Below are 16033 nucleotides of genomic sequence, written 5' to 3' on the forward strand. Positions count from 1 at the left end.
ATACAATCTACACATACGTAGATCATAACAATAAAACTAACTATGCTTTAAATCATTAACTGTTCCATCTCAAATATAAAACAAAAATGGGTCAATAAAAATTAATTATTTGGTCTAAATTTAATATCAAATACATCATATTTCTTTAACGAATTTTTGCTTAAGTTAATTTAATTAAACTCAAATAGGCAATTTCATTTAATTAAACAGCAAAATTGCGACAATGATGTTTTGCAACAGAAGCTGATAAAAATTACAATACTGCTGTGCTTGATAAATGATAGTCCTACTTACAATGAAATGGAGAATGCAAGTTACAGTTATTATGACACTAGAGTGCATGGCATACAAGAAAAATTAGTCATAACATTTAGTAGTGATAAACCCAAATAGATTTAAAACAAAAACTCCCCTGAAAGGAGCAGCAACAAAGCTCACAGAAAAAGAACACAAGCATTCTAAAAAGAATACTAACATTTAATTTACATATTACATCCCTTAAGACTCCATGGAATATCAAAATTTGAAATCTGTTTAAGATCGATCCCATTACTTATCGAAAACTAGATAACCAACCCAAGTTAACAAGTGTAGGACATCATGTTGAGATACAAAAATGACCAAATGAAGAGTGAGTGAGTTCTCACAATATTATTAGTCTTCGTCCATGCCAGCAGGTTGCTCTCTCCTACCAGGGCCCCCAGCTGGTTTTGCCATAATAATCTGAAAACATCAAAATACCATATCCACTTATTAAGTTGACAATTTTGGAATTCAAAGGGAACAACCCAATACTAATAACTTCCAGTTGATTACCTGATCCACCCGTAGAACAGTGCATGCAGCATCTGCGGCATATTTAAGAGCAAAGAGCCTGAGCAGATAAAAACAATAATCAAACTTGTCAGCAAATGGAATGAGGTAAAACAATTATTTCAAATATAAGCAGTTGAAAGAATTCAAGAAGGCTCTACATTTGTCAAAAGTGTTGTCAGTAATTGTATTCCTACTTATCTATGACAGTTAGAAAAAGCTACACTTCCAACAATGGAAACAACTGCATCATTTCCTTAAGGGGTTTCCACCATTAAAAAAAAGAGATGCATGCATTAAAAAGAAAATAGTTTACTTAGCCACGTGGAGATCCCAAACATGTGTAGTTGTGACATCCTTACAAACACCCTCTTCCAAATCAATGCCAACTTTAGTGTTTCCTGATGCATGTGCTGCATAGAGAGAAGATATAATCTCCATTGCATTTAGCCCGGCATTCTCAGCCAATGTTCTAGGAATCATCTCAAAACTTTCAGCAAATTTTGCTATAGCATACTGATCCAATCTGCAGAGCCATTGCAAATCTTTAGTACTTCCCTTTCATTTCTGAATTATCAAAGAAGCATTAAACAAATAAAATAAAACACTAAACTTTAAAACAGTACCTATTTACAAAGGAATAGCAAAATAATCCAAACCTATGCAAATAACAGAATCCTCTAACATGCAATCAATGTGGGACTTGAGTTTTACCTAATACGCCCCTCAATCCCACTCTCAATACTATTGGACTTGGTGTGTGTATAATATGGTGGGGGGCCTGAGAAATCTAATATAGGTTGAGGTACTAATACCATCTTAGATTTTGGGCCAACTCAACCCCACAAAACGAGTTTGTAAAGGGAGAGTTGTCCCCAACTTATAAACCCTATCCAGATGATATTACTAACAAATATCAAATGTGAGACTCTAAACACCTAGTATAGGTTGAGGATCTAATACCATCTTAGATTGTGGGCAAACTCAACCCCACAAAACTGGTTTGTAAGGTGAGAGTTGTCCCCCACTTATTAACACTATTCAGACAATATTACTATCAAATATGAGACTCTCAACATACATCCCTCACACTCAGAACTGGGCATTTGGAGTGTGACCAAAGTGACTTAATAATGGTATGATAAAGGTAAGGGTTTGGTGAGGGTTTCCCCCACTTATAACCACTATTCATATCATATCACTATTCAATTTTAAGTGTGAATCATGTCGCCTAATAATGGGTGGCCCAACATGTCTAAGATAGACTTCGATATTATCATAGGCTTTGGGTCTAACTCAACACTACAAAATCGACTTATAAGGTAGGGCTGTCTCCCACTTATAACCACTATTCAAACCATACCACTGTCAGTGTTATCGAATGGCGGCCATGCAGAAAGTGGTGGCAGGATTTCAACAATCAGCCATGGCCATTTTTACACATGATAGCGGCTATGGTGGTTTATATGGGGACTATGGCGGTTTATTTGGCAGCCATGACAGCAAAAAATTGTGAATTTTGGGCCCTCTCCTCCATGGACCTCCATTTGCTATTGACAACAATGACCACTATCCAAGGTGGGACTCTTAACAAAAAAGATTAAAGGGAAATACATCATACCCTGTCTCTTTGAAAGAAAAGTCTTTGACCCGCTTAGCTAACTCAATTTCAGTTGCCGCAGCTCCAGGTACAATACGGCTATCCTTGCACATGGCCTGAAAGATTGTTGCATAAAATAAGGCAAATCATTATTGTTTCTAAAAATAAAATCCTTCCAAAAGAGTGATCCATAAAGATGCAGTAAAAACCTGCATGTTTGCAGATGCCAAACTTTTAACAGAATTATTTTCCGGGGGATAAGTGCAATCGACTTGGAAAAGAAGGAAAAAAAAGCAGCATCAGCAATTACCTTGTAAGTGTTCACCCCATCATCAACTGCTCTTTCAAGATCATCTAGTACACTATCAGTACTTCCTCTTAAGACAACAGTTGATACAGAATTGCCACCTTCTTCATTTTTTACAATGGTCACCTGAAACATTATGCAAAAAAAGAAGGAGTGTCATATGCCAACCTGAACCATGAATATAACAAAAACCAAACAATTCTTTAACATACCGTTACACCACCAACTTCCTCAACTGAAACAGAATCGACATATCCAAGATCATCTGGGTTTGGTCGACTAAGCTTCAACTGATGCAGGGAAACAAAATAAATTAGAAAGAAGGTACAGTACAAAAAGATTCGCTACGAAGTGAAAGATAAAAAACACACCATAGCAACAGCACCGGTTGTACGGCAAAATCGACGCAATTCAAACTTAGAACTGATCTTCAGAACCATAAGCCTACAAACATGAATTTTGAGTATGAAAACCACATACACAGACTCATAGCATAACTTAAAATGTTCTTTTCTAAAAAAAATATAGCATGACTTAAAATTGATAGTGACAATTTTATAATTAATTCTTTGATGTACAGTAGCATGAGGCAATTAAAAGCACCAATGAGGTAAGAATTAGCTCACTTATATCGCTCACAAAAATGCAAAGCCATCTCTCCTACTGCCCCTCCGCTTACAATCACTTTGGCACCAGAATCAACTACTGCCTTGATGAGCTCCTCTACTTTAGCCTCTTCAGTTTTTGAATAATTTTCTAGCTATAGAGAATAAGAAAACAAGATCATTAAGCACATAAGTTGTCATACTAGTTAGAAAAAACATAATTAAATAATCCATAAACTACAAAAGGAAAAACTTGGTCCATCAGATTCAGATTACAACAGCATCAGAATTCATAAAAGAACTGAATTCGGGGAATTAGAATTTTTCTCTATTTCTTGGTGATAACAGAAATGAAAGATGCATTTGATTTGATACGGTAGAAAGTAGAAAGAGCAATGTCTCTGACTGGCTTTTAAATGCACAAAAATTGGTTGTATCTTTGGCGACTAAATAACATTCCAGAGAACTACTGCCCTAGGTTTCATCATCAATTTCTTGTTCTTTTTCCTGGATAGTAATAACAGTCAAGTCAATCATTGCACCCTACCACGAAACCCCTTTTCAACTATCCTTTTATGGAAAGAGGGGAATAAACCACTAGCTTGTTTAGACACAAATGAACTGGCAACACTAAGGCATTGAATAAATATTACAATCTAATAAAACTGAACCCAAAAAATAGTAATCCAAATTAAAGTCGTTTTATATACCTGCTCAGCTGAATGTATGAGAACAGTTCCTTTAGTTTCAGTTGCAGATGTATCAACACCACCAACAAACACAGCAACCTAAAAGAGAATTGACAAAAGAACTCAGTACTAGACACAGTATGAAGATATGAAAAAGCATATCATAATGAGGAAAAATTCTTGTCAAAAATGAAATAAAAATAGCAACAGATCATGCTCCTTGATATTCAAAGGAAGTTAGAAAATGACAAGTGCTGGCAGATATTCAGGTTAGATAGCCATAGTATAGAAAGCAATAATAGTAATAACATCCACACATCAATTTTATAAAATGACAGCTTGTCAACAATCCGGATTTTACTTTTCAAATTGAAGCAACAACTAAAAAATGACACTCCAACTCCTATTTATCCTGGTGTTCCATCTTCTAGACTTTGTTCCTTTAATTGCCATGCCCTTTAATTATAATAATATCATTCGTTTAAAAAATTCATCGTCAGCTGGGAGAATTTATTGGGCAAACAAAATAAACCAGATAAAAGCCAAGAGTACAGCCTTGATACAAATCAAAATTTCAAAATAATGAACCACTGAAAAGCCCGTTACGGCTTCTTGTGTAAACTGTAATCGTCTAAGAAAAATGACAAAGTTGTGAAGAGTCTAATTAATGAACAATATAGTAGACTCTTGGGTGAAGCCCAAAAAGTTCAAAATATACAGAAAGCCAACCTTTGCCTTCTCCATTCTCTTTATGCTACCAACAGCATCATTTTTCAGAACCATTCCCCGAACAACTGTACTGTTACGCAAGCCTCCTCCTGAGAGCTTCGCAACACGAACATTGTCGACATTAAAGTTTACAGGGTTTTTTGGACACACTTGGATGCATGCCTACAATTTCCAAACAAAGATCAGAACGTCAAGTGTTACACTAACAAAGTATGTTGAAGTCTTAGTAAAACTAGGTAATTAATATATACTCACATCAGCAACAAGGGAGCATATAGTATCTTCTAGACCGAATTGCTTGCTAGCAACAGCCGCTTTCATTCGTAGAATAACTTGCTCCTTATCACGGACATCCATATTATCCGAACCTTCCTCAACAAGTTCGTCCAAAATTTCAACAGTCTGAAGAAAGATAACGACTTAAAGAAAGAAAAAGTATGGCTTTTAAGATAAATCACTAAACAATGTTTGGATAGAGGAGTTTGCGAGGGACAGAGAAAGGATGCTCAACTTTTCGCTCTGCATAAAAGTTCCCCTTAGTTTGAGATCTTTTTGTTCAAATTTCAAAATTAAAAGGATTTAACAAATATTATCATGTTATTTTTCAAAAACTCCTTATTTATTTCTATCAACATTTTATAACTTTCTCAATTTAAAAACAGAAAGTTGAACATTCCCTTTTCTTTCTCTCCAAATCCATCCATAAAAAATAATTTGATATCTATGCATCTAAAGGAAAGTGTAATAAAATTGAATAAAGTAATTATTTCACTGTTTGAATAACTTTATGATAGAACAGTAGAAAAACAAGTTGAATGTCATATCACTGAAGAAAATTAAGGGGATGCAATAAAGTATTGGATGGGATTGTATGTATCATGATATTTCATTCCATCCTATCTTATTTTAGACAATCCAAATTTCGTGAAACTAATAATCAATATGCTCTAATAGCAGATATAGATACTCTATAGTCCTATAACATATAGGAGTTTTAACAAACCACTATTGTTACACGATGCATAATTTAATACAAAGTGTTAACAACACTATAGCATAGCAGAATTTAAACAAACCGCTATTTTTTTGTGATATGCTACTAACAACACTGCTAATAATATCTTTTCAATCCATCCATTATAAACAATCCAAATAACATGAACCTAACAAACCTTAGTAATTGCTTTAGTATATCCACTAATGATCTCACTAGGATGCAAACCCATCCTAATAAGCTCCTCAGCACCATGAAGCAACTCGCCGGCGAAAGAAATAGTCAAATTAGCACCATCGCCAACTTCCTCTTGTTGAGCCTTCCCAGCCAAAACCAAAATCTTAGCAGCAGGATGTTGAACCTCAAGTTCATTTACAATAGTGGCGGCATCATTGGTCACAAAAAGTTTATCCAAATGATTTATAACCATTTTATTCATCCCTAATAACAACATCAAAACAGTTAGATATTGTTAGGAGTTGGTTATAGGTAGTTGGAGTTTGTTAAGTTAGTTAGTATTAGTAACAAATTCGTTGAGATTCGTAAGTTTAATTAGAATAAAGTCGAATGAATTCCGAATAATTGAATATTGAACAGAAAGTAGATCATAGAAATGAAATTTGACGAAATGTAAAGAAAATGAAAATGAAATGGTGTATACCATTGGGACCGAGGGAAGTGCGAGTGATGGTGGAGAGTTGGTTACAGGCGTCGATGTTTTTGATAACGGCTTCGTCGAGACCGGAGAGGTGTTTGTGACCTTCTTTGAGCATGGATTGCATACCATATGGTTGAATGTTGAAACCTACCATTGTTTCTTTCTTCGATTAGCAGTGGCTGTGTGTGATGCGAAGTTATAAACCCTGCGGTTGTGTTGCGTAATGTGTTTGCCTAAACCCACAAAATGATAGTGGTGTGTTTTGTGTCTTCGGCTTCAACTAGAGAAATCTGAGAGCCCTAGAAAATTCGGGCTTTGGAGGAAAAACTTTTTAAAACTTTTATACAAATACAATTAAAATAAATCTTTAATTTGAATTTTAAAGAGTGAAATAGTTAGTTAAATGATTTTTTTAAAATGAATAGTTACTTGAATGGTTCCTTTTATGGTAAATCTTTAAAATGATTTACATCAAATTGATTTTTGAAATGCAAATGTCAAATTCGTCAAATAATCATTTAATTTCAGTAAAATAATTCTTTTAATTTAATTTTATATAATAATTTAATTTTTATTATTTTTTCATGATTCATAATTTATTTAATTTTAAATAATAATTTGATCATTTATATCTAAAATGTTAATAATATCATCTATTTTGTAAAAATTATAAACTTCATTATCATCTTCAAACAAAATTTAAAAAATTAAATATGATCTTCAACAAAATTCAAATTTTTATCAATTTCATAGTTTAAATATTCAAATAAATTTATATTTTCATCTCTAATAAAAATAACATAAAATTCATCAAATAAATAACTTACATTTTAATATTTAGGTTAGAAATTTAATTTGGAGAATGATACAACGAAAAATATATTGTCTTGGTGATTTGGGATTAAATCTAAGTGTGAGTTCTTTATTTAATTGATTTGATGTTGTTGTTGTTAGAGATTAAAATATGAGTTTATTTGAAGATTTGATATATAGGTTTGAAGAATATATGAATTTTATTAAAATTGATAATCAATTTAACGGGTTTTGTTTAAAGACGGTGATAATTTTTCAGATTTATGTAAAAAAAAAAATAATATTGTTGACATTTTAAAAATGATCAAATCTGTTACCTTAAAGTTAAATATATGACCTAATAAAAAAAGATAAAAATAAAAAACTAATTTGCTATCTGAAATTAAGTTAAAAAACATGAAAATATTTTTTTTTAATTTAATATTTTGATAAATAAATATTTAAAATTAAAAAATGTTAATTAAAATTGTTTTTATCTAAATATTATGTTCAATCTCATGATGTGAATGTTATAAAATAGTTTATATGCATAAATTACTTATATATTTATTCAACATTATAATAAAAAATATTTATTGATGGAATATTTTGATCGACACTTTAGAATCTCATATATCTGTCAATTTATAAAATTAAACTACAATTTAAAAAATCAATGTACTTATTTGACTCGATTTTTAAAGTATTGCTATCCTTTCTACTAAACACCTTAACTATATAAATATAATAAATTATTTTAAAATTATTTTTAATTCATTAAGATAGTCTCTCATTTATTTTCAACATTTAAGAGGCAGTGAAGTTAAGAGATAATTAAATAGATCAAAAATAGTTTATGTATTACATTTTTATAATTCAAAGAGAGCAAACGAGAGAGATTAATAATTCAGGAACCGTATATGCTTTTTATAATCAAATGGAGAAAAGTTACAAATTTACAGCAATAATAATAAAATATAAGCCATTTCATATTAGAAAAGAAATTGTGTTTAAGAGATATTTTTTTTATGAAAGTATAACTGACAAAACTCAAAAATTTGATTCACCAAAAAGGAGATATGGTGGAAAATGAGATTTTGTGAGAATGTGCTGTTAGAATTATGTGGAATAATGAAACAGCCTACTCCCAAATATGTGAATTAATTAATTCGGATAAACTTTAATTTTGTAACCTATATTATTTTAGTCATTTCATTAATTTAAATTTTAATTTAAACTTTAATTATGCAACAGTTTATATATTCAATCATATTTAATTAACGCAAAAATGAATAGCTTCGTTGAATTTGTAAACTCATATTTATTACCACAAAAACCGAAATTAATTATCACTTTTAACGTTAAACTTATCTTGGGTTAAGAGTGTCGCAAGATTTATAATTTTTTATATAACCCAAAAAGAACATATTTTTTCTTTGATAATTTTTTAAATGAAAAAATGTTAGTATAATTAATTAATATTTTATTGTAGATTTAATTTAAACTTTATATCTTCTTATCACTCTCCTTCTTAACTCTTCGGCTTAGACCAATCTTATAACTTTCACTTGCTAATTGATAGTGATAATACCCTCCTTCCTGCCAAGCTTTCACTTATTTCAGGTTGGCTAATGTCTCAATAACTAAGCTTAAACAATTAAAAGGCTTAAGTGAGGTGTGAAACCAAATTATATATAAACCAATTCACTATATACTGCAAACTTGATCCTACAATGTGTTACAAGATAGATATAGTTACAACTTAGAAGTAGAACACTTACTATCTTCTGAGAAATACACAATATAATACTATTTCCTCCAATGATTAATATAACCAAAAAAAATTATACACTATCATTGATCTCTCAAAAATTTAATCAGTAGATAACTTTTTCTCTTGAAATGGTGTGACCATTGACAGGCATAGAAGTACTGCACCCAATGCTAAGAATTTTATTTCTTCTAAGTGAAAATGGATCTATCCCTGCTTTGTGAGCTGCAATAACTCCAATAGCCTCCCAATAATTTGACACATGCAGCTGCAGAAGAGGTCATTGCATCAACCAAAAATGCTTTCATTTTAATTGCATTGGAAGATAAATGAAGCACTTTTGAAAGAGGTCATTGCATCAACCATAAATGAAGAACTTGATCTTGAATTGTATCAAATGGTAAAACTAATTTCTACTTATTTACTTATCTATCTTAATTTTGCCTATCCTTTTCCTCATTTTCTTCCTTGGTGGGAAAATTTGCAAATGTAACTAGAAGACTTTTTGCCAATTGGTTTCATGGGAACTTCGATTCAAACTCACAAAGACCTAACCCAATCTTCTAAAAAGAACAAATCAACAAATGTACAAAATGAAAAAGAGTTTAAAGACTATGCATTGACAATATAAAACTTTTTACACAGACATCAAATCAAATCTCACAACTTCGACTTTTGTCGCAATATTTTAGGAAATAATATAAGATAGTTGCATCATGGAGAGATCTGACTGCACATTGTGTAAAATAGTTTTACATTGTCACTGCACAGTCCTTAAACTCAATGAAAAATTGCTTACCGCTTCAAAACCAAGTTTATATGCAGTATCATCCAGAACAGTTTCATTTTCTTCCACAGTAATGATAAGTGGCTGAAAGGAAATTAATATTGTCAGATATTGAAAAAAATGGTATAATAGAAATTTCAAGATATAGTTTTATTTTGTGTAGGTAAAAGCTAAAATTCCATCATCAGTCAATAGTTCTTGCTTTTGCTGATCAAATTAATATATATATATATATAGATATATATATATATATTAATGCTTCCATTAATACCTTATGTTTTCCATTTCTTGCAAAAGCAAGAGTTCCGTCCCCTCCACAAGCATCTTTGGGAAGGATTACAGAATCCACATCACTTGCGAATATGCAACCCTTTTCCGTTGATTCGGAGTTATTGACCAAGTATTGTGGAGCTTTACTGAGGCCAGCTAGCACGCATGGTAGGAAAGTGTACCCAATCTATTTGACAAGACAAAATTTCATTCACTTAATGGAGACATTGATCTTTGCAGAAGATATTGTATAAACTTTAGCATAAACAATTCGAATAGTATTGATAGTAGGACAAGGCTTAGTTACCTATGGATGCAAGTTACAATTCGTTCACATGTGGAAGCTACCCTATTCCTATGAAGCACTAACATAGACACCTTACACGACACTGACACATAGACACCAACAACAATTTACGAAAATAGAAGTGATTAAATGTAAGTGAATGTGTCAACGTTGGACAACGACACATGTCGGTGTTGAGCACTAGACACACCTTCAATCAGAAGTGTCTGTACTACATATTCCTATTCTGAAATAGTCGAACTAACAATCAAACTCGTTGTTATCTAGAGTTTACTAACCTCCTCAGCTGCTGATTTGGGACTTAGAGAAAGGCTCAGGGGAAGTGGAGCCATTGCAGGAGCATGTGCACAAGGAATTTGGAACTCCTTGACCACTAAATGACTTATGACTGCCTCAACTCCAGCCAGTAGGTCTACTCCCTGTATAAAGCAAAAAATAAGGAACCAAATGTCAGTAACCAAATGATACAAAACGATTAATTCTAGAACCTCTGAGCTCTGACCAAGAAAAGGTATGACTGAGAAAACTTCAAAAGAGAGGACAATGTTTATAAGCAAATTGAAAATATTTTTACATCAATTTAAAATTTGATGACCAAGATAGAGAAAGAACATAACCATCCATGATTTCTCTTAGTCCAATATAAACTTGCACATTAATCATATTACATTCTGCTGTATTTAGATCATGCTCATATAATTTCAATAGCATAGCGACTGTTGCCATACCAATCCCTGCCGATATTCATCAACATCATCACTTTCATCATCAGGGAAACGTCCAACGACAGCAATGGCATTCACTTTTGACCTATTCACTAAGGTTTGCACCGCTCTAAGTAATGAATCAGGGTGCTTAATCCTCCCTGTTGATTTGCCAGTTTTGGGATCAATCCACTTTTCCACCTGTAACATTTGTTGCAAGTCAATTTGCATTGTGCCATGATTTTAGGCTTGTTCTGACTTTGGCTCAACATTTTAAATAGCTATAGATCATGAACTAGATACCACAAATTATAGACATGTCTAAAGACTAGATGCTTTTATCAAACTTCCAAAATAAATAAGTTCAAGAGATGGGAACAAATAAAATACAACTTTAAAACATGTCTGAAGTGAGTAAAAAGTTGTCCTATTTTAAAATTTGAGGTGTTAGAACAGCACATCCAGTACCAAAGAGAACAGATAAACTAACACGCACAAGAACACAAACAATTAATCACAGAGTTCAGTCAATTGTGCCTATGTCTCTGTCGGCAGAATGGCTATGGTAGTTTTCGATTATGCAATTCTTATGGTTACAGAGTATATTGCAGTGTTTAAATACTACAATCCAGATTACAACCACTACGCTTGAGCGACTGCTCATTTATCAGTGAGTATGAGCCATGCTCAACACGAAAAATAGGAAAAATAAACATACAACAGCGAGATAGCTCTGCGCAGTTTCATCTGGTTGAAAATGTTCCATTTTATATGATTATTTTTTTGTTTGTTGTTTCTAGTGCACAAATAGCATATCTTGTCAAGTGTTTGTAATTACAAATCCTACAACTTTGATATGTAACTTCAAGCTTCAGTAAAAAAAAGCAACTTCAAGCTGCTCCCTAAAGTGACATGAATGACAGTCACATCACATCTAATTGTTATGCAGTCCAAATTGTATGAATATATATCACCAAAGATATGTCTAATAAGGAATACTGGCTGATAATATAGCATGGGTTTCACATTTCATTATGCTTGTTAAAACAAGATGATACTGGATATATACCTCCAGTGGAGTGTCTGTGACAATATATTCTACAACAGGCAATCCAAGGGAAGCCCTTGCAGCATCGGCTACTTGCAACTGGCGAATTCGAAGCTCTTCCTCTATACCAGCATCAAGAACTATTCCCACCTGCTTATACACTATTAAGCTCAGTACATACACTCTTCTAATTGGAAAGAAACGGCATGATGAAGAAAGCAACAGTGTAAGCCATACACGAGTCAAGGATGCAGCACTCAGACTGTTCATGGTTCGGTTCACGAAGAAAATTAAACCGAACCAAACTGAACTGTGAAAGCGGTTTGGAAAATCAAAAGTCGAATGGTTAATGATCCGTTATGGTTTGTTTGGATTCGGTTTAGGTTACTGAACTGTGTTTGAAACATCATATCAATTCCTAACTCACATAAACGACAATTTTTTTAAGTGTGGTTTAGTTCTGTTGGGTTTTTCTGTTTTTTTTTCTTTTCTTAAGTGTTCTATGCAGCACAAATCAAATATATTATATTTGAGTCCTACCCTATTTTGGTGAACAGGCTGTAAGGCCCATGACCCTTCTGCAAATCTGTCAAGCGCATAGCCTTCAACATACAATGCATTAGGCATTGGCCAGTATAACATTGCTGCGTTTAGCACCTGCAAAATTTGACAAGTCAAGTAAACAAGAAAATTAAATGCATATTTTTTCCACTTTATCATTCAATACAACCATATTTTGGTGAACTTAAGAAAACCAAAAGATTTAGTAATGACTATGATGACGTCAAGTTAGTAAAATCGAGAATGCATTTGAAACTAAATTAATAAAGTCAAATATATATTTGATAACAGATACATACAAATAGATAAATTTGGTTAACATTTTGCAGAAATCATATTGAAAACTATACTGTAATATAAAAGGAACTCCAAAAGTAACAAGTTTAATTAAAGAGAACAGATAATCTTACAATAAGTTTGAAAATATCTTTTTCCAAATTTAAAATTAAATCCATACATAATTAAAGAGAACTCCAAAAGTAACAAGTTTTGGTTGACACTGTACGAATTCGCCCTAAACAAAAGATTTATTTCCAAATTTAAATTTAAAAATATACAAAATTAATATAGAAATAGAAATAAATGATGATAACATAAATATAATGAAATAGGATAAGGAAGTAATAGTGATAGCATTACATTAGGGTGAGTGATAAGGCAATCAACAAGGGAAGAGAGAGCGCGAGCGACGGGTAAGGCGTCACCAGCGAATCCACCAATTGCGGCTCCAATACCAGTGGGAACTATCATCACACTCGTGTACTCTCTCTTACACTGCAAATGCAAACAACAATGTCAATTTTCTGTTTCAATTTATCAAGTACTAATTATAAGGAGAAAAGAGTGAGTGAGTGACCTTGAAGGAGGAACATGAAATGGTTCGTTTGTAGTTGTTGAAGCACGGGGTGGTGAAGCGCGTAGACAAAGAAGGGGTTGGAAGGTGGTTGAGAGTGAAGAATGACATTTTCTTCGCATTTCAGAACAGGGGGAATGCAATGCAATTTTAGTATTCAAACAAATATGTGCCGTGCACGTGCTGTCTCCATTACTCTATTATTATTTTATTCCTATTTTCAAAAATTTGCATTTGTTTTCGATGCAATTCATCCTTTTAGTCTAGTAATTGTTAGTTAGAGGTAGAATTCACAAAAAAAAAATTTAAATATGATTGGAGGTTTAAAAAGTAATTACATATATGATTTGTATTAGGATAAGATGAATTTTTTAAAGATTTTGTTGAAAACGGTCCAATAAATTTGGGATACTTTAGAACTAATACATGAAAGTACAAGTGAAGTGAATAAATAAGAATTACTACACTGGTACAAAAATTATAAATTTCTTCGCATGAAGCAAGGTGAAATGATTGTAGATTTGCAAAAATAACCATACACATTGGAATAATCTAAATGCTTTAGGCAAAACTTTTGCCAACGAATATTTAATAGACAATGTTTAGATGTTTAAATACTAATTAGCAACACAAAGTAATAGAAACAGTGTCAAGTGTTAGATAATATTATTATATATTAGTAGTAATGGTATTTTAGACATTTCTATTCTTTTATATATATACTCATTGTAACTCTATTAACTCAAGTTCGATTCATTCTATGTTATGAAACTCTAGAGTGGTTGTCTCTCTTCTTCCTCTTTTCATTGTTAACATGGTATCAAAGAGTGGTTGATTTTGGGATCTACTATAAAGAAGAGAAAAACTATTTTGATAGGAAAGGCAACCACCAAAAGAGAAAAGAGAAGAGTAACTCTATTCCCGATTTTGTTAAATCAGTCTCACAAAAACATCGATTGCGCATTCGTTAACCGTTGGATCGGGCTGATTTTTGGACAGCAGGTTCGCAACATTCAGGCGTTGGTTCTATCTCCACACCTAACATGTCGATTATGACTGTTGATGGCACTAATATGCCACTAGCAGGCGTTGGTTCTATCTCCACACCTAACATGTCTCTTTCGGATGTTTATTATATTCCTAATCTTACTTTGAGTCTTGCTTCTGTTAGTCAAATATGTGATCTCGGTTATTTGTTTATGTTTTCTTCCACTTCTTGTTTTGTGCAGGATCCACATTTCGGGAGGCTGATTAGGACATGTCATAGACAAGGGAGACTTTATGTGTTTGGATGACCTGCGACTCCTGGATACTGCAGCCTCAACAACTATTGCTGACTTATTATCTAGTTTTAGCTTGAATTCCTTATCTTCTAGTTTTTATTTATGGCATTCTCGCCTTCAACATGTTTCTGCTTCTAGATTAAAATATATTAGCTTCTACCGGAGCCTTAGGAAAGTTACAAACCTGTGATATCTCAGATTGTTGTGGTTGTAAACTTGCTAAACTTCTAGCTTTACCGTTTAGTAAAAGTGTTTTCGTTTCATATGTGCCATTTGATTTAGTTCACTCTGATGTTTGGGGTCCATCACCGGTTCTCGCCAAAGGTGGATCTAGATATTATGTTTCGTTTATTGATGATTACACTCGTTATTGTTGCGTTTATCTTATGAAAAATCGGTTTGAGTTCTTTGACATTTATCATATGTTTCGTGCAATGGTCAAAACTCAACATAATTCTGTTATAAAGTGCTTTCGTTGTAATTTAGGTGGTGAATACACCTCTAATAAATTTTCCGAATTACTTCTTTTTGATGGCACCCTCCACCAAACATCTTGTACTGATACTCCTCAACAAAATGGAGTTGCTGAAAGAAAACATCGTCATATTATAGAAACTGCTCGTTCCCTTTTGTTGTCTGCTTTAGTTCCTAGTGAGTTTTGGGGAGAAGTAGTTCTTACTATTGTTCATGCTATTAATAGAATTTCATCCTCTATCATATCAAGTTTGTATCCCTTTGAAAAATTGTATGCTTCTACCCCTGATTACTATTCTTTGAAAGTTTTTTGTTCTGCTTGTTTTGTTCTTCGCCCTCAAGTAGAGCGCAGTAAGTTGTCTTCTTGTTCAGCCATGTGTGTTTTTCTTGGTTATGGGGATGGTCAAAAGGGTTATCGTTGTTATGATCCTCATGCAAGAAAACTTTATGTATTCATAATGTTGTTTTTCTTGAGCACATCCCTTTTTACTCTATTTCCTTTGATTCTCAGATTACTAAGAGTTCTGAACTAATTCATATTGATCCGTTTGGTCCTAATGATTATGCTTCTAGTGATTGTAATGTTGAGAATTGCATGACAAATACTAATACTCCACATGATGACATCCCTCTTGTCCCCCCGGTTGTCCAACCACCTCCTGCGATTGTTGATCCTCCTCGTTACCCCTCTCGTCAACGTAAGTCTACTCAGTTACCTGATTTTGTCTATTCCACTTATTCAACTTCATTTGTTTGTTTCTTAACCTCTATTCACAGTTTGTCTGAGT

At 32.8% G+C, this 16033-nt stretch overlaps 2 protein-coding genes across 2 annotated transcripts; both read right to left on the reverse strand.

The window, feature by feature from the left end:
- Positions 1 to 346: 346 nt before the first annotated feature.
- LOC101509300 (T-complex protein 1 subunit theta-like) lies at positions 347 to 6710 on the reverse strand. Its single transcript, XM_004498268.4, has 13 exons — positions 6399 to 6710; positions 5916 to 6178; positions 4999 to 5145; positions 4744 to 4905; positions 4036 to 4113; positions 3347 to 3480; positions 3092 to 3164; positions 2933 to 3010; positions 2724 to 2846; positions 2435 to 2529; positions 1130 to 1339; positions 817 to 874; positions 347 to 723 (listed from the first exon to the last, which is right to left on the reverse strand). The coding sequence occupies exons 1-13, from the start codon at positions 6547 to 6549 to the stop codon at positions 655 to 657; spliced, it is 1641 nt and encodes a 546-aa protein (XP_004498325.1). The 5' UTR covers positions 6550 to 6710; the 3' UTR covers positions 347 to 654.
- Positions 6711 to 8875: 2165 nt separating this feature from the next.
- On the reverse strand, positions 8876 to 13657 carry LOC101509614 (uncharacterized). Its single transcript, XM_004498269.4, has 9 exons — positions 13492 to 13657; positions 13275 to 13409; positions 12615 to 12731; positions 12096 to 12224; positions 11051 to 11227; positions 10601 to 10741; positions 10017 to 10202; positions 9758 to 9829; positions 8876 to 9226 (listed from the first exon to the last, which is right to left on the reverse strand). Exons 1-9 carry the CDS (start codon positions 13597 to 13599, stop codon positions 9065 to 9067), a joined length of 1227 nt encoding a protein of 408 aa, XP_004498326.1. The 5' UTR covers positions 13600 to 13657; the 3' UTR covers positions 8876 to 9064.
- Between the last annotated feature and the right edge of the window lie 2376 nt (positions 13658 to 16033).

This window comes from Cicer arietinum, chromosome 4, assembly GCF_000331145.2.
Source record: "Cicer arietinum cultivar CDC Frontier isolate Library 1 chromosome 4, Cicar.CDCFrontier_v2.0, whole genome shotgun sequence".
Classification (NCBI taxonomy): Eukaryota; Viridiplantae; Streptophyta; class Magnoliopsida; order Fabales; family Fabaceae; genus Cicer; species Cicer arietinum.